Source organism: Macaca thibetana, chromosome 16, assembly GCF_024542745.1.
Source record: "Macaca thibetana thibetana isolate TM-01 chromosome 16, ASM2454274v1, whole genome shotgun sequence".
NCBI classification, from domain to species: Eukaryota; Metazoa; Chordata; class Mammalia; order Primates; family Cercopithecidae; genus Macaca; species Macaca thibetana.
The window spans coordinates 75,106,469-75,126,093 of record NC_065593.1 but is presented as its reverse complement, the minus strand read 5'-3'; the positions used below and the strand labels follow the sequence as shown (position 1 = coordinate 75,126,093).

At 45.6% G+C, this 19,625-nt stretch overlaps 1 protein-coding gene across 8 annotated transcripts in view; it reads right to left on the bottom strand.

The window, feature by feature from the left end:
• PECAM1 (platelet and endothelial cell adhesion molecule 1) overlaps window positions 1-17,648 on the bottom strand; it is an 83,953-nt gene extending 66,305 nt beyond the window's left edge. For 4 of the 8 annotated variants that reach the window (XM_050762425.1, XM_050762426.1, XM_050762427.1 and 1 more), the window contains exons 1-2: window positions 981-1,246; window positions 868-894 (exon numbers count right to left, since the gene is read on the bottom strand). In XM_050762425.1, the coding sequence (XP_050618382.1) occupies window positions 868-894; window positions 981-1,044 (91 nt within the window). In that variant the 5' untranslated portion in view covers window positions 1,045-1,246. Of the gene's footprint in view, window positions 1-867; window positions 895-980; window positions 1,253-1,446; window positions 1,628-9,273; window positions 9,405-17,570 lie in introns of those variants that run through there. The other 4 variants (XM_050762422.1, XM_050762423.1, XM_050762424.1 and 1 more) reach the window with 4 other exon arrangements.
• Window positions 17,649-19,625: the final 1,977 nt, after the last annotated feature.

The following is a 19,625-nucleotide window of genomic DNA, read 5'->3' as shown; positions in this document are numbered from 1 at the left end:
CATTTGCAAATAACAATTGGGGATAGTTTACAATATTCAAATAATTTTTATGCTAAAAAAAAAAACTAATTATGGAATTGCTCATAAAAACAAAAAAATCACCTCCCCATCCCCAAAAAACAGCAATGCACTGGAATCTAGAAAATGTGAGGCCGGGCATGGTGGCTCACACCTGTAATCCCCAGCACTTTGGAAGGTTGAGGCGGGCAGATCACCTGAGGTTAGGAGTTCGAGACCAGCCTGGCCAACATGGTGAAACCCCATTTCTACTAAAAATACAAAAATTAACTGGGCGTGGTGGTGCACGCCTGTAATTCCAGCTACTTAGGAGGCTGAGACAGGAGAATCCCTTGAACCCAGGAGGTGGAGGGTGCAGTGAGCCAAGATTGCGCCACTCCACTCCAGTCTGGGTGACAGAGACTCTGTCTCAAAAAAAAAAAAAAAGAAAATGCATGCTACTTATAATTGTGCTTTTTGCCATTTTTTAATAAAAGTAACGGCAAAAACCACAATTACTTTGCAACAATCTAATATATTTTTAGACTAGTCAAGTGTAGTAGTAAGAACAAAGAACATGGAGTTTGATCTGTAACTGACTAAACAATTCATCAAGATAAACTACTACCTTCAGACCAGCCAAGGAAACGTATGCTACTTCTAAAGCACACTGACCAGAACTTGGCTTAGATCTAAGCCTTTCTAAAAATGCCCACATGGGATAAACTTTAGTTCTCAATTGGAATCTTTTCCTTAATTGTTAGTAATGTCAAACAAACCCCAACAATTTGACATGCATTTTAGGCATCACAGAAGAGAAAGCAGGAAACCAGATAGAAACACCTGTTACAGTGGAAACATCAGACTTACAGTTTTTGTGACCCTCAAGGCTTGAACCTGCAAGAAACAGAAGAAACATGTTGATTCCAGAAGCTTCGATGCTCATGGAGTTAAAGTGATGTGGAAAGAGAGTAAACACTCACAGAGCAGAAGGGTCAGCAGGACTCCGAGCCACATCGTGGCCCCTCGGGCCCACCTCGGCTGCATCCTGAGAGTGAAGACTGCAGGCACAGTTAGTTCTGCCTTCGGGCCATGGCTCACTCAGCAGAAGGCACTGCCCACAAGTCACCGCTGAGAAACCCGCCCTGTGAAAAGCACAAACCACTCTGGTCACTTCTCCCGGCGCCTGCAGGGAGACCGGCTGTGGCGCTGGTCAGGTAATGGCAGCCATGGCTGGAAACCGGGAACAATGGGGCCTGGGCTGGCCTGATATCTCCTCAGGAAATGACCGGCCTTCCTGCGGGGCCACCGAACGCGGCTGCTTTGTTTAGTTTCTTTAGGGAAAAAACAAGGCACAAGTGACATTTGCCTCGGCATTCTTAAACTTCCCTCTGTCTCGCTTGGGTTTGGGGGCCCTTCTCATGGCATAGTGAGGGGATTCCTCCCTACCTCCAGCCTCCACCCAAAGGGTTTCTCTCCCAGGACGTCCAGAAAGATCTCTCTGCTTTTCCGGTCCTCCGCTTCCCCCATCAAAGAGGACTTTTCCCACACAGCATAAGTCTGGGCCCCCTGCCTTTCCTGGGCTGGCTTTTCCCCAAAATTGCAGGTTTGTCAAAGAGACCTGCTGCTCGGGAAGGCTGAGCTTGGAGCACAGCGGAACTGAGGCGGGAGAATAGCAGAGGAAGTAGTGGACAAAGAGGACCCTTGGGCGTAGGCTAGCTTAAGCAATAGCAAAAGCATAAGATGTAAGATAGTAGAAGAAGAACATATGAAAGGAAGTAAGCAGTAAGAATAGAATTAACAGCTGGGCACGGTGGCTCACACCTGTAATCCCAGCACTTTGGGAGGACAAGGCAGTGGAGCACGAGGTTAGGGGTTCGAGACCAGCCTGACCAACATGGTGAAACCCCACCTCTACTAAAAAAAAAAAAAAAAAATACAAAAATTAGCCAGGTGTGGTGGCACATGCCTGTAATCCCAGCTACCTGGGAGGCTGAGGCAGGAGAATCGCTTGAACCTGGGAGGCAGAGGTTGCAGTGAGCTGCGATTGCACCACTGTACTCCAGCCTGGGCAACAGAGTGAGACTCCATCTCAAAAAAAAAGAATAGAATTAATTTCTTCCATGGAAATAAGGAGTGACATGTTCACCCAATATCATACCCTTTAGAAGATGACTTCAAGCTTAAAAATACACTATTCTTACTCCTTCAAGCCTCAAAATACACTATTCCTACTCCTTTTAAAAGAAAATACCTTGTAGTTTTTAGATTGACCTTTGGGGCCAGGCATTGTGGCTCATACCTGTAATCTTTGGATTGCTTGAGGTCAGGAGTTTCAGACCAGCCGGGCCAACATGGTGAAATCCTGTCTCCAATAAAAATACAAAAATTAGCTGGGTATGGTGGCACATGCCTATAATCCCAGCTACCCAGGAGGCTGAGGCAGGAGAATCGCTTGAACCCGGGAGGTGGAGGTTATAGTGAGCCAAGATCAAACCACTGCACTCCAGCCTAGGGTGACAGAGCAAGACTTTGTCTCAAAAAAAAAAAATTGGCCTTTGGACTATTCATTGGGTAATAGATATTTTGATGGTAGAAAATACTAGAATCTGGCCAAGGCGCAGTGGCTCATGCCTGTAATCCCAGCACTTTGGGAGGCTGAGGCAAGCAGATGACTTGAGGTCAGGAGTTCAAGACCAACCTGGCCAACAGGGAGAAACCCCGTCTCTACTAAAAATACAAAAATTAGCCTTAGCCGGGCATGAAGGTATGCACCTGTAATCCCAGCTACTCAGGAGGCTGAGGCAGGAGAACTCAGAAGGCGGAGGTTGCCGTGAGCTGAGATTGCACCACTGCACTCCAGGCTAGGTGACAGAAGTAAAACTCCATCTCAAAAAAAAAAAAAAAAAGAAAGAAAGAAAGAAACTACTGAAATCTGACCCTTTGCATCAGTTTCTAAAAATCTAACTTGTTAAGAGTCAAAAGTTATGGGATGCTTTGGAAAAGAAGCAAACCAGGTGGATATTAATAGCACATCAAAATCTCTCAGACTGTCCTAATATTTTATGGTGTTTATAGTCTGTAATTTAAAACATCTATCAAATATTGCCACAGAAAATAATATAATAGATAAGGGAGTAAGCAGTAAGTTGGGACATGCAAGGTAAGAGAAGTAAGTTGGAAGGACTTCCAGTAGCTATTTGGTCACAAAAAATAAAAGTAAAGATGGGCAATTTGGTCACAAGAGGTAAAGTGGGGGTAAACAAGGTTGAGCTTACAAGAAATAAAGTAGGGTTAAGGCGCAATAAGAGAAAGGCAAGTGATGTTAAGCAAGTGAGGAAAAACATGCAAAAGGCCAAGAAATGTAACAAACCGGTGCTGATAACCACTCGCAGGCCAGCCCACTCACCCCTCTCCGAGTGGCGCTGTGCTTAATCAGTCATTTGCTGCTTTGCTGTTTGTACGTGTGTCATGTCCAATTCTTCATTCATGGTACCAACAGCCTGGAGCTGCACGGCGCCATCTGGTAACAGAACTAGTAAGCTCTACCTGGCCTTTGGTGTGGATGACATACGCAGCCCTGTGAGAGGCCCCTCTCCAGCCTGCAGCCCTAAACAAATGCGTACTTTACTGGGCCACTACGCAGTAGCTTTCTAAGATATACATCATTTCTGCCGGGCACGGTGGCTCAGGCCCATAATCCCAGCACTTTGGGAGGCCAAGGCGGGCGGATCACCTGAGGTCAGGAGTTTGAGACCAGCCTGACCAACATGGAGAAACCCCATCTTTACTAAAAATACAAAAATTAATCAGGCGTGTTGGCACATGCCTGTAATCCCAGCTACTCGGGAGGCTGAGGCAGGAGAATCGCTTGAATCTGGGAGGTGGAGGTTGCGGTAAGCCGAGATTACGCTATTGCACTCCAGCCTGGGCAACAAGAGCAAAACGCCATCTCAAAAAAAAAAAGAAGATGTACATTGTTTCCTTTCATTCCTCTGTTTGAGACAGGAAAAAGTCAATTTACAGTCCGCCATAAAAAGCCTTTGCTTACCTTTCAAGCCTCGTCTCACCACTTCCTTCCTTGCACCTACATTGTGGCTGCTAGAATTTCTAGTTCCCAGCACTCTTCATCTGTCTGTGCCTTTGCTGGGGCTGCTCCCCTACTTGGAATGCCTCCCCACTTCTTTCTAAGCAAATTCCTACCCAACCTTCCTAACTCAGTTCAGGAATCCGTTTCTGCAGAATTTTTCCTTGTCTTCCCTAGACTGAGCTGCCCTTCCTCTGCACCCCCCTCACCTCCCTGGTTTTCCCTCTGTCAGACACTTTTTTTTTTTTTTTTTTGAGACAGAGTCTTGCTCTGTCACCCAGGCTGGAGTGCAGTGGTGTGATCTTGGCTCGCTGCAACCTCCGCCTCACGGGTTCAGGCGATTCTCCTACCTCAGCCTCCCGAGTAGCTAGGATTACAGGAATGCGCCACCGTGCCTGGATAATTTTTGTATTTTTAGTAGAGACAGAGTTTCACCATGTTAGCCAGGCTGGTCTTGAACTCCTGACCTCAGGTGATCCACCCACCTTGGCCTCCCAAAGTGCTGGGATTACAGGTGTGAGCCACTGGGCCCAGCTGTTGGACTTTATTTTTATTTTTATTTTTTGAGATGGAGTCTCGCTCTGTTACCCAGGCTGGAGTGCTGTGGCACAATATTATCTCACTGCAAGCTCCACCTCCCAGGTTCACGCCATTCTCCTGCCTCAGCCTCCCGAGTAGCTGGGACTACAGGCGCCCACCACCACGCCCGGCTAATTTTTTGTATTTTTAGTAGAGACGTGGTTTCACCATGTCAGCCAGGATGGTCTCGATCCCCTGACCTAGTGATCTGCCTGCCTCGGCCTCCCAAAGTGCTGGGATTACAGGCGTGAGCCACCGCGCCTGGCTGGACACTTTTATTATACGATGTGTCATAATGGCCTGTCCTCCCCCAAATGGACTGCAGTCTCCGTGATGACAGGCACAGTGCCTGGAACCTAGTAGATGTTGAAAAAGCATTAGTGCAATGGATGACTGTCTGGATGGATGAAGACAAGCTACTGTGTTGTCTGAATCAGATGATCACTGCCTTTAGGATGCCATGTTGTTTCTGAAATGCCACCCTCTAGGACTTCCCCATGGTAAAGCTAAGACAGATACAAACTGGCCACAATTGAAACCAGATTCCTCTACCTCAGGGCAATAATCAAGAAGTAATGGCTTCTAGCTAGAAAACAATTCCTCTCTCTGACCTATGGTTCAGTGGAAGTTTTGATAAGAGCCTTGAACAGCAATACACACTTTACCCATTTATTTCTAAAGGAATGTTTTCCATTGCGTTATTTGCTGTTGTTTTGTGCTCCCCATTTCCCACTATAAGCTATCTTCTTTGGCAACCTACTGGAAATTACCCTCACCCATCTACCAAATTTTGATGTGGGAACAAAAAAGGAAATACCATGAGTAATAAGACAAATTTTGGCTTCAATGGTAACTTTTAGATATTGCAGAATAAGCACCTTTTGCAGAGCAACATTCAAATGATAGCAATAAATGCCGAGACCCCAGACCCCGTGCCTCCAAGTTCCAAAGTAAATTTCTAAAATGTGGCAATTGCTTCAAAAATGATTCTAATACTTTTAGGATACCATGATCAAATAAAGCTTTATTTCAAAAATAAATGTCTTTTTTTTTTAGAAAATTGAAAAATTCTATCCCATAATTCACACTATGTACCAGAATACATTCCAAATGGACCAATGATAATGAATGTACAAATAAACCCATACAAGTTCTAGAAGAGGCCAGGCACAGTGGCTCATGCTTGTAATCCAAGCACTTTGGGAGGCTGAGGCAGGCAGATCACCTGAGGTCAGGAGTTCAAGGCCAGCCTGGCCCACATATAGTGAAACCCCGTCTCTACTAAAAAATACAAAAATTAACTAGGCGTGGTGGCACATGCCTGTAGTCCCAGCTACTTGGGAAGCTGAGGCAAGAGAATCACTTGAACCTGGGAGCCAGAGGTTGCAACGAGCCAAGATCATACCACTGCACTTTAGCGTGGGCGACAAAGACTCTGTCTCACAAAAAAAAAAAAAAAAGTTCTAGAAGAAAACACAAGAGAAGTCCTTACAACCTTGAATGGCAGAGGCTGGTTTAACTAAAACTTAAAATCCAGAAGCCCTAAAATTAATTGATAAATTATACTTCATGGAAAAAAAAAAAGTTCTGCTTTGCCAAAAAAAAAAAAAAGAGTCAAGAGAAAAACTACTAACTGGAAAAAATGTTTGCAACTCACATCATGGACAAAGAGCTAACCTCCCCAGTATGTGAAGAACACTCATAAATTAAGAAGAAAAAGATCGAGAGTCTGTCTAAGCCGACTCCGGCTTGGGAGGCTGCCTGATTAAAAGAAAGAAAAGAAACTAGAAGAAGAAAAAGAAAAGACCAACAATCCAATAGAAAAATGGGCAAAGAATATGAACAGACGGTTTCCATAATGTAAGAAAAAGTATCTGAAATTGGAAATAGGCAAAAGTGATTACTGCATGCCTGCCCAGGGTTTACCTGACTCTCTAAGGGTATTAACCTTTGTCTGACTTGCTATTTACAGTAGACAAGGATACTTTACCATCAGTAGGGGAGCGTAAACATCAACTTGTAGAAAGTCAGTAAGGATGCAAAGGATTCTTATTATCTGTGGCAGAGGGGTGGGTGGCAGAAACTGAGCATTGGGGGACTTTTCTTTGTAAAGTTTTCTGTACTTTGGTTTTTAAATCATGCGACTGTATTACCCTTTAACCTTTTTTTTTTTTTTTTTTTTTGAGTTGGAGTCTTGCGCTGTTGCCCAGGCTGTGGCACAGTCTCAGCTCACTGCAACCTCCACCTCCAGGGTTCAAGTGATTCTCATGTCTCAGCCTCCCAAGTAGCTGGGACTACAGGCATGCGCCACCATACCCGGCTAATTTTTGTATTTTTAGTAGAGATGAGTTTTCACCATGTTGGCCAGACTGGTCTTGAACTCCTGACCTCAGGTGATCCACCCACCTCGGTCTCCCAAACTGCTGGGATTACAGGCTTGAGTCACCGTGCCCGACAGTATTACCTTTAAAATTTTAATTAAGAAATTGAATTTCTGTTCAGCTTTATGAAGTATTATATAACTGACATACAATAAGTTGCAAATGTTTAAAGTATACACTTAGAAAAGTGTTGACATGTGTATACCGATGAAACAACCTCTATAATCAAGGAAGCAGATACATCCACCACCCCCAAAAGGTTCCTGTGCCCTTTGTCTCCCTTGCCCTCTGCACTCTCCCCGCTGCAAGGATTGATCTGCTTTCTGATGAGTTTGCATGTTCTGGAATTTTGTAAAGATTCATACAGTATGTACCTTGTATTATTATTATCAGTATCTTTGGTGTGTCTTTTTTCTCTTTTTCTCTTTTTTTTTTTTTTTTGAGACGGAGTCTCTCTCTGTTGCCCAGGCTAGAGTACAATGGCACAATCTCAGCTCACTGCAACCTCCACCTTCCGGGTTCAAGCAATTCTCTGCCTCAGTCTCCCCAGTAGCTGGGATTACAGGCGCCTGCCACCACGCCTGGCTAATTTCCTTATTTTTAGTAGAGACAGGATTTCACCATCTTGACCAGGCTGATCTTGAACTCCTGACCTCGTGATCCATCTGCCTTGACCTCCCAAAGGGCTGGGATTACAAGCGTGAGCCACCGTGCCCAGCCTGGCCTGTCTTCTTTCGATCAATGTAATTATTCTGAGATTCCTCCATGTTGTCATGTTGGTGGATGTATCAATATTTCATTCCTTTTTACTGCTGAGTAGCAGTTCATTATATGAACACACCACAGTTTACTTATTTATTCATCTATTATTTTTTCTAATTTTTTTTTTTTTTTTTTAGAGACAAGGTTTTTCTTGTTACCCAGGCTGGTCTTGAACTCCTGGTCTCAAGCCATCCTCCCGCCTCAGCTTCCCCAAACCCTGGGATTAGGACATGAGCTACTGCACCCAGCCTCTCCATTCACCTACTGATGGACGTTTAGGCTGTCTCCAATCTTACACAGTTACAGAAAAAGCTGCTATGAACAAACCTTTGTACGGACATATATTTTTATTTCTCTTGGGTAAATACCTAGGAATGAAGCAGCCAGATTATGCAATAGGTGTATGTATGTTTAATATTTTAAGAAACTGTTTTCCCAACTGGTTATGCCATTTTGCATTCCCATCAGCAGTGCCTGAGTCCCAGTTGCTCCACACCCTCACCAACACTTGGCAGGCCTTTAATTTTAGCCATCCTAGTGGGGGGTGTAGTAATATCTTATTACGGTTTCAATATGCATTTTCTTATTGACTAACAATATTGAGCATGTTTTCACATGCTTATTTGTCATCTGTGTATCAGTTAGCATTTTTTTTTTTTTTTTTTTTTTTTTTGAGACAGGGTCTTGCCCTGTTGCCCAGGCTAGAGTGCAGTGCCACAATCTCGGCTTGCTGCAACCTCTGCCTCCTGAGTTCAAGCAACTCTCCTTCCTCAGCCTCCCGAGTAGCTGGGATCACAGGCATGCACCACCATGCCCAGCTAATTTTTGTATTTTTAGTAGAGACGGAGTGTCACCATGTTTGCCAGGCTGGTCTCAAACTCCTGACCATAAGCAATCCGCCCACCTCAACCTCCCAAAGTGCTGAGATTACAGGTGTGAACCACTGCACCCAGCCAACATCTTATTTTTTTTCTTTTTTTTTTAGACAGGGTCTTACTCTGTTGCTTAGGCTGGAGTGCAGTGGCACAATCATGGCTCACTGCAGCCTCAAACTCCTGGGCTCAAGCTATCCTCCTGCCTCAGCCTCCCAAGTAGCTGGGACTATAGGTGTGCGCCACCACACACAGCTAATTTTTTACTTTTTGTAGAGACAGGGTCTTGCCCAGGCTGGTCTCCAGCTTCTTGTTTCAAAAGATCCTCCAGCCTCAGCCTCCCAAAGTGCTGGGATTATAGGCATGAGCCACTATGCCTGGCCTGGCCTTTTTCAATATAGTAAATTGAATGGGTTTTTATTTGTTTGTGGGCCTCTCCTTTCTCCCTGCTTCTTCCCCTTGACCTTGGTGGATTCCTTGATTGGGTGGGGGCAGAGATTCCCACACTGCTTTGGCTTCTTGGTAACTGATCAAGTAACTGACTCCTACATAACCAAGGGACCCCACGAGTTCCCACCAGGCTTAACAAACTCACCCAGGACTCTGCTTGTCACATGGTGTTGTTCGCTTCTTCTCCTCAGCCAAGTGGAATTGAAGGAGGACAGACACACAGTCATTTCTACCTGCAGTGCTCCTGCCTTCAAATACCAGGTAAGTAACGCAGTTCCGAAACATAGCAACTCATTAACTGCACCAAAAAAAAGCTGCCTGCTGGAGTAAACTTCAGGAAGTGGTTTTTCTGAGCAGCTGGGGGTGAGGTGGGGGGAGGAAGGTGGAGGCAGGTGGGCAACAGACATGTCAGAGGGCTACCAGCACCAGGCACAGGAGGCCAACCACCTATTTCATGACGATGGTGATGGGAAATGAGATTCACCGGCCATTCCATTTCCCCCACCTGTAGCTGCAGATCTCATTAGTCTTGGAGAGTTGAAGAGCCAGACTCAACAGCCCGCATCCACTGGGTTTGGGACACACCCCAGCCTGGAAGTGAACATGCACTAATGCGTAAATCAGAAGCCTGAGGTTCTTGTCTGTTCTCTGTAATTTAATAGCTTAAATGCTCTGAGGCTCAGGTTCCTCACCTATATAATGGGAATAATATGCCCATCTATCCATTGAATAGGCTTGTTAGGAAGATCAAACAAGAGCTAGCCTTTGAAAGCACGTTTAACCAACAGAGCACAATAAGAACATAGTAACAACAAAAAAAATTTTTTAAATAGCTGGGTACGGTGGTGCATGCCCGTGGTCCCAGCTACTCGTGAAGCTGAGGCAGGAGCAACGCTTGAGCCCAGGAGTTTGAGGCTACAGTGAGCCGCGATCACACCACTGTACTCTAGCCTGGGCAACAGGGCAAGACCCTGTCTCAAAAAGTAATAATAATTAATTAAAATTTTTTTTAAAAAACAATGGTTATGATTGAACAATAACAACAGTTGTTGGTCTGGTTTGGCTGGGCATGCCACATCTGAATCGCTGCTCTGGAGCTCTGCTGACTCATGAACCCAAGGGCCAGCGCTCAGTGCCTTTTCTTCCACACCCACCATGTGCTGCCCTCACCACCCCAGTCTGGCCCCTCACAAAGGTGGGCAGCTGGGCAAAGGCAGGCAGGGACATTGTGGAGGAGTCTGTGCTATCCCATCCCCTGCAGGAGGCCTTCTCCAGTTACAACTGACATGGTTGTTTTGTTTTTGGGTTTTGGGGTTTTTTTTTTTGAGACAGGTTCTTGTTCTGTTGCGCATGCTGGAGTGCAGTGGCGTGATCACAGCTCACTGCAACCTCTGCCTCCCAGGTTCATGCCATCCTCCCACCTCAGCCTCTCGAGTAGCTGAAACTATAGGCATGCACCGCCACATCTGGCTAATTTTGGTAATTCTTGTAGAGACGGGATCTTGCCACATTGCCCAGGCTGGTCTCAAACTCCTGAGCTCAAGCAATCTGCACGCCTCGGCCTCCCAAAGTACTGGAATTATAGGCATGAGCCACTGCACCTGGCTGACATGGTTGTATTATGACTCATAACCATAGGCATTTTTGCCTTTGTAGACCTCTTCCTCCATAAAAAGAAATAAAAATTATGTTTTGAAACTGTACTGGTATAAATAAAAATATATTCACATTATAAATTTAAAAATTTCTTTTACCTAGACAGTATTTTTATTCTTCTGATTACTGTATCTTCTAGATCTAATGAAGAAGGACCTGACAGCAGATCATGCACACAACAGCCCAAGAGATTAGGGGAGCTACTGTCTTACACCCTGAGTGGCCTGGCCGCTGATCGGGGAAGAGCACCGCCATTTCCCAGCACTGAAGCCAAAACAGGTATTTGTGCATTCTGTTCTCAAAACCACAAAACCACAACCAACAAAATAACAAAAATAGATAAATTGGACTTTATTAAAACTAAAAATGTTTTTATTGCAAAGGATAGCATTAGGAAAGTGAAAGGTAATTCACAGAATGGGAGAAAATATTTGGAAATCAAATATCTGATAAGGGTCTAGGATCTTGAATATATAAAGAACTGTTACAACTCAACAACAAAAACACAACCACTTTAAAGAATTGGCAAAGGGGCCGGGCGTGGTGGCTCACGCCTGTAATCCCAGCACTTGGGGAGGCTGAGGCAGGAGGATCACTTAAGGTCAGGAGTTCCAAGACCAGCCCGGCCAATATGGTGAAACTCCATCTCAACTAAAAATACAAAAAATTAGCTGGGCGGTGGCACATGCCTGTAATCCCAGATACTCAGGAGGCTGAGGCAGGAGAATCACTTGTTCCCAGGAGGCAGAGGTTGCAGTGAGCCAAGATCGCATCACTGCACTCCAGCCTGGGCGATAGAGTGAATGGGACTCCGTCTTAAAAAAAAAAAAATGGATTTGAGCAGATTATTTCTCCTAAGAAGATTTAAAAAAAAAAAAAAAAGACCCCAAACACATTAAAAAGATGCTCAACATCTTTAGTCATTAGGGAATTGCAAATCAAAACTACAATGAGATACCACTTCATACCCACTAGGATAACGATAACCAAAAAGACAGACGCTAAGCATTGATGAGGATGTAGAGAAACAGGAATGCCCATAGCCTACTATGGCATTGTAAAATGATACAGCCACTTTGAAAACAGCTAGCAGTTCCCCCAAAATTAAAACTTAAGTTACCATGTGATCCAGCAGCAATTCAACTACTGGGGATATAGTCAAGAGAGCTGAAAACATGTCCACACAAAAACATGTTTATAGGGCTGGGCGCAGTAGCTCACGCCTGTAATACCAGCACTTTGGGAGCCCAAGGCGGGTGGATCACAAGGTCAGGAGATCAAGACCATCCTGTCTAACACGGTGAAACCCCGTCTCTACTAAAAATACAAAAAATTAGCAGGGTGTGGTGGCGGGCGCCTGTAGTCCTAGCTACTCGGGAGGGTGAGGCAGGAGAATGGTGTAAACCCAGGAGGCGGAGCTTGCAGTGAGCCGAGATCACGCCACTGCACTCCAGCCTGGAACGACAAAGCGAGATTCTGTCTCAAAAAAAAAAAAAAAAGAAGTAACAAATCTTTATAGAAGCAGTATTCACAATAGCCAAAACGTAGAAACAACACAAATGTTCATCAATTGATGAATGAGTAAACAAAATGTGATATATCAATATAATGGAATATTATTTCCATGTTGGTCAGGCTGGTCTCAAACTCCCGACCTCAGGTGATCTGCCCACCTCAGCCTCCCAAAGTGCTGGAATTACAGCCGTGAGTCACTGCGCCCGGCCAGTTTTACACTTTTTAAGCCAATTCATTTTAGCATCCCTGATGGTAGATATCTGTGTATCTAATGATCAATTGATCAATCAATCTAAGCATATATACATATGCTCTTTGATTCTCCTTTGAGTAAGTTATAGCATTTCACTGGTTCACTCATTAATTGATAAGTTAAATAAAATATCTGACGCATGTTCATTTTATATTTGTATGAGAGTTATGATTTTACTCCTAAAAATTATAAGACTCCACTATGGAGCTTTTACTTAAATAATAATAACTAATATTTATTGAGTGCTTACATACTTCTCACATTTCCTTTAATCCTATGAGTCAGTTACTGTTATTACTCTCCTTTTACAAGAGAGAAACAAGACTCTCAGAGAGGTTAGTACTCTTGCCCACGATCCCACAGCTAAAGTGGTGATGCTGACTGCCTGCCTTCAGCCCTGAGCCCTAATTCCTCACACAGGATCCCTAGAAGAAAAACATTTCACAGCTGGGTGCGGTGGCTCACACCTGTAATCCCAGCACTTTGAGAGGCCAAGGCAGGTGGACTGCCTGAGGTCAGCAGTTTGAGACTAGCCTGGCTAACATGATCAAACCCCATCTCCACTAAAAATACAAAAAATTATCTGAGCATGGTGGTGCACACCTGTAATCCCAGCTACTCGGGAGGCTGAAGCAGGAGAATTGCTTGAACCCAGAAGGCAGAGGCGAGCTGAGATCCTGCTACTGCACTCAAGCCTGGGTGACAGAGTGAGACTCTGTCTCAAAAAAAAAAAAAAAAAAAAAAAAAAAAGAAAAGAAAAGGAAAGAAAAGAAAAGAAAAAAGGAAACATTTCAGGACTTCTTGAAATGCTCCACAATAGAAAAATCTTTGGTCTAGAACAAAGATGGAAGGGATCAAAGTCTGAAACAGTTGAAATACACTGAATGTAACATATGTATTCACCAAGGTTATTCAAGGATGTAATCCTTCACCTTGTTCTATACAACTGTCTTCATGTTTCCTGTTTCTTTACAGCTTCATTACCTGATTAAACAAAATTAAAATAAATAGATACATAAAAATCAAAAAGGTAGCCAAGTTGGGGTATGAGAATATGCACAGGATATGATGCTTCTAGACAGAAATGAGATTCATGTGATTTAGGACCATGTCAGGAGCCTGTGTAAACATTCCTAATACCCAGAATGTGAGAACACATCTGGGCCTGCGGATGGATACCTCCCAAATGTCAAGGACATGCTTTAATTAGAGCTTTTTTAAAATGGACCAGTTGCAGCCAGCGCTATGGCTTGTGACTATAATCCCAGCATTTTGGGAAGCTGAGGTGGGAGGATCACTTGAGCCCAGGAGTTCGAGACCCTCCTGGACAACATAGTGAGACCCCCTATCTCTACATAAATTTTGTGTTTTAATTAGCCAGGCCTGGGGGTACATGCCTGTGGTCCTAGCTACTCAGGAGGCTGAGGTGGGAGGATTGCTTGAGTTGGGAGGTGGAGGCTACTGTGAGCCATGTTTGGGCCATGGCACTCCATCCTGAGTGACAGAGCGAGACCCTGTCTCAAAAACAAAACAAACAAATAAACAAAAGCCAGAAACCTTGGTAGTGATGGTATACTGTAGTTTTGCAAAATGTTACCATTAGGGGAAACTAGTACATATCTCTGTATTATTTACTGCAAATGCATGCAAATGTGCTATTATCTCAATAAAAATATTTCTATTTAAAAAATAAGGCCGGGTGCCATGGCTCACACCTGTAATCTCAGCACTTTGGGAGGCTGAGGCAGAAGGATCACTTGAGGTCAGGAGTTGGAGACCAACCTTGCCAACATGGTGAAACCTTGTCTCTACTAAAAATGCAAAAATTAGCCAGGCATGGTGGCACGTGCCTGTGGTCCCAGCTACTCAGGAGGCTGAGGCAGGAGAATCGCTTGAACCCGGAAGGCGGAGGTTGCAATGAGTCGAGATCGTGCCACGGCACTCCAGCCTGGGCGACAGAGCGAGACTCAGTCTCAAAACGAAAAAAAAAAAAAAAAACCTTGAATTTTCACATTGCTCTTTAGAATGTGGAAGGAACTTGGAAATTTTCTCTGAGGGTAAGAGAGAGCAAATATGCTCCCAAAAAGGGGAAATTCTAAACGGAAAACAAACAGGGACATTTTCCACCTAGAAAAGATCTTGTATATTCAGGGAGGTAAAGGGGATTTCTGCAAATTATTGTGAGATGCATTGACAAGCCTCAACTCCTAAATGAAATGTTTTTCTCCCAGGTCGTTTCAAGGCCAGTTTCCCCAGAAAACTACCCTTAGATGAACCTCTCTAAGAGACAGATGGGCAAGTAGGAAGTGCTCTTAGCTCCCTCTCTCCCATCCCCCATAGGATAAGGCCTACAGAGGAATCCCTTAGGTCAACTTGCAGAGAAAGACCCTGAGGCCCTGAGGTTGGCCATTTGTCTTGTCTGTGTGGCCAGCAAGGGGACTGCTGGGCCTGGCAGTGTCTCAGGACTTCCTGGCCAGGGAGCTTCCTTTGTTGTCTCTGGAGTCCCCCCTTGCCCCGTGTCCTTGAGTCTAGGACCTGGCACAGGTACAGGTGATGCCATGCCCAGGGTGCTCTAATCCAGGCACTGGCCTCTAAGGAATGGTTACTGAGGGCCGGACCAAGTCCAGCAGAGCCAGCTCTCACCAGGCCTGTGCAGTGGGTGAGCATATGTGATGGGAGGACATATGCAGTGAGTGGGTATATGCAGTGGGTGGGCATATGCAGTGGATGGGCATGTGTAGTGAGTGGGTATATGTGGTGAAGGGGCATATGCAGTGGGTGGGCATATGCAGTGAGTAGGTATATGCAGTGAGTAGGTATATGCAGTGGATGGGTATATGCAGTGGATAGGCATGTGTAATGGGCAGGAATATGCAATGGGTGGGCATATGCAGGGGTTGGGTATATGCAGTGGATAGGCACATGTACTGGGTGGGCATATGTCATGGGTGGGCAAGTGCAGCAAGTGGGTATATGCAGTGGGTAGGCATGTGCAGTGGTGGGTACATGCAGTGGGTGGGCATATGCAATGGGTGGGCATATGTGATGCGTAGGCATATGCAGTGAGTGGGTATATGCAGTGGGTAGGCATATGCAGTAAGTGGGTATATGCAGTGGGTGGGCATATGCAGTGGGTGGGCGTATGTCATGGGTGGCATATGCAGGGCTGGGCACCTGCCGCAAGTGGGCTGTCACAGGAGACTGCTCACACTAAGAGACTCTGAGTTTCAGTTTTCTGCCGCCTAACATGATGCTATCTGCCACTGCCTGTAAACCCATTTTTAACCCCCAGCTAGGGAAGCTGAAGGAAGAGGAACAGCAGGGCCACCAGCTCAGCCCGGTGGCTGCATTGTTCTCCCCTGACATTGTTCTCAGGCCGTCTCTGCTTACCCAGAAGGCCCTCGTGAGCCCTGGGGAATCCGATGAGATTGTTTTTCCCAAGACCGGGCTCTTCAGGTGTGAGCTGCAGTTCTTGGGCCACGTAGGTTACTGTGGCATTTCTGCAGCAGGAAAGAGGAAGGAACTTCTGATCTGTGCGGCAACGGCCATCAACAATGTGCACCCCCACCAGCCGGCAGCGCGAAGAGGAAAGGAGCTCAGTTTCCATAGTGATAAATCACCAGGAAGGGAGCCCGGAGGGAGCTGGCAATCAGACTGCTCCCTTCCCCTGGCTCCCTGCAAACGCATTCCCAACACCAGAGTCGGTTAGCGGCCTGGCGCCTCTCCAGACTGAGCCCCCAGAACCGCAGGCAGAGGAAGACAGAAGGGACTCTGCCAGATGGAAAACAAGTTCCCAGCTCCTCTTCAATGCGTCAGTAAAGCATGGAAGCCCAAGCAAATGCATCGGGGCCCAGGGCTGTGCCACAACTGGGTGGCCACACGCCACATGCGAAGCTCTCGATGCATGCCACCTACATGATTCCATTCCGTTCTCTTATATTACGCCCTCCACACGACTGTGTTCTATTAAATGAGCCCACAGCATAGGTGCTATTAGGCCTTTTATCACAGAAGAAGAAACAGGCCTTGCGAGGGAGAGAGATGCACCAGAGACAATTCACCAAAGTTAACAATAGCTCCTGAAGGTCTCAATGCTCTCTTTTGAGATTCTTTCTCCTGCCAAAATCAGACCATTTTCCCCAAAAAAAATTTTGAGTTTTTTTGAAATGCTCTGGGAAGTCACTTATCCCAAACCTCATCAGCCACTCTTTATGCAGGCCACGGTCTCTTGCCTGTAACCCTTGCACATGCTGTTCCTTCTGCTTGAAATACTGTTCCCTGCTTCCTTGGTCAGCTAACTCCTCAGGGGACTTGTTTCATCCCTCCTTCCCAGTAGCTCAGATGCCTTGCTTTCTGGGCTCCCACAGAACTTACACCATATTGTGAAGCAACACAGAGTAATAGTAGGAGAAAAGGCTCTTCTAGGCCCAGACTAGCTGTGTGACCTCAGGGGATTTGCTTAACCTCTCTGAGCCTTGATTTCTTCATAGGCAAGATGGAGAGAATGCGAGCATCTGCCTCACAGTGTGTCTGTGAGGACTGGACATTAACATATGTAAAGCACTTAGAAAATGCTTGCCTGTGGTAAATGCTCTAGAAACATTAGTCACTAAAGAATTAAGTTCTTAAAGCAAGAGCCATCCTTCATGGATATCTCTAGATCTAAAGGACCTACTAGGTGTGGAGCAAATGTCAGTCTGGATTCATGGGAGACTATTTTCCAGCTACCATTTAGGCAACAGGCACGGTGCTAGGCACCTTGACTCATAATATTTAATCTAGTTAAGGCATTCCAGGACTGGTCCCAGGTAGCCAAGGACCAGCATTTTGTCAGTGTAGCCTGCAGCATTCTTGAATGGCCCCTCTGATCGCGTGATATCCCCTCCAGACTTCCTGCCCTGCCCAGGCCTGAAAACAGTCCCCACACTCAGTGACAGGTGAGGAGGCCCTCAGCCTTGCCACAACAGGGGTTACCCATGTGGTCTGTAAACACCAAGAGATTTAAATAATGGACATACCTGTATCCCAGGGGCCACTCAGACGGCAAAAGACAAACCCCACCTTGGGCAGCCACTCTCCTCCATGGTTTCGCTTGAAAAAATGAAATGAAACTCTTCATACAAATACTCGGGTTTTAAACAAAGTTATGTAACAGCCAAGTCTCTCCACTTAAAAATACAGTCTTCTCCAAATCTATAGAGACAGGATGCCGACCAGAGGTTGCCTGGGACTTGGAGAGGGATTGGAGGACGATTGCCAATGGGCTAGAGGGAACTTTTGGGGGTGAAGAAAATGTGCTCAACTGGATTGTGGTGATGCTTGTACAACTCTGTCTTCACAAATTGTAGGGTTCCCGAATGTAGTCAATAAAAATACAGGATGCCTAGTTAAATTTCAGATATGCAACAAATATTATTTTTAATATAAGTATGTCTCAGATGGGACATCCTTGCATATTGCATGGGATATACTTACACTAAGAAGGCATTTGCTGGGCCGGGCGCAGTGGCTCACGCCTGTAATCCCAGCACTTTGGGAGGCTGAGGCGGTTGGATCACCTGAGGTCAGGAGTTCGAGACCAGCCTGTCCATCATGGAGACACCCCATCTCTACTAAAAATACAAAATTAGCTGGGCGTGGTGGCACATGCCTGTAATCCCAGCTACTTGGGAGGCTGAGGCAGGAGAATTGCTTGAACCCGGGAGACAGATGTTGCAGTGGGCCGAGATCGCGCCATTGTACTGCACTCCAGCCTGGGTAACGAGAGCAAAACTCCATCTCAAAAAAAAAAGAAAGAAAGAAAAAAGAAATCATTTGCTGTCACTTTTTTTTTTTTTTTGAGTCAGAGTCTCACTCTGTTGCCCATGCTGGAGTGCAGTGGCGCAATCTCGGCTCACTGCAGCCTCCGCCTCCCTGGTTCAAGCAATTCTCCTGCCTCAGTCTCCCAAGTAGTTGGAATTACAGGTACACAACACAACACCCAGCTAATTTTTGTATTTTTAGTAGGGGCGGGGTTTCACCACTTTGGCCAGGCTGGTCTTGAACTCCTGACCTCGAGTGATCTGCCTGCCTAGGCCTCCCAAAGTGCTGGGATTAGAGGCGTGAGCCACTGCGCCCGGCCGATAGGAAATACATTCTAAACAGTCACGTTAGCTTTGTCTTCCCGGTGCCTACAGCCTGCAGAGGGCAAGACTCAAGGTCAGAAACATCACAGGACAGGCTGGGCACGGTGGCTCACGCCTGTAATCCCTGCACTTTGGGAGGCTGAGGCGGGCGGACCACCTGAGGTCAGGAGTTTGAGACCAGCCTGACCAACACGAAAAACCCTGTCTCTACCAAAAATACAAAATTAGCCAGGCGTGGTGGCACACGCCTGTAATCCCAGCTACTTGGGAGGCTGAGGCAGGAGAATTGCTTGAACCCAGGAGGCAGAGGTTGCAGTGAGCCGCGATTGCACCATTGCAGTCCAGCCTGGGTGACAGAGTAAGACTCCATCTCAAAACAAACAAGAACAACAAAAAGAAAGAAACACCACAGGACAAACCGGAGAGTTGGGAGTAGTCCTCTCCTTGTTGGATGCTCCAAATACTAAAAATCACCCACCTACTCTGTTTTTCTGCCCAGAAATTAGAGAAATATACAGACTCTCATTGGCTGAGTGGCCACTAAATGCTCTGTGCAGGCTGGATGAGGGGCTACAAAAATGAGTACAACACTTCCCTGCCCCTAAGGAGATGAATTACAAACCCACGACACACTCACCTCCCAACACAGTCATTCAAAGCAAGAGAGAAAGATGTCTCATTTTTCCCTTCTATGGGAGAGAAACTTGTTTGACCCTGTCCAATAAAACTAACATTCACATATATGTGGCGTTTGCTTTCAGAATTGCATTTTGTAATTAGTAAGAGAACACCACCTTTTTAGAATTAGCACAGTTCCACTTGTCCATAGTCAACACAAAGCTACTTGCTAGTAGATCTGACTCTCAGCTATCCAGATACGAAATTCTGACCAACTGGCAAAATTATAATAACTCATTCTTTAAATTCATCCCATCGGAGATGGAGTCT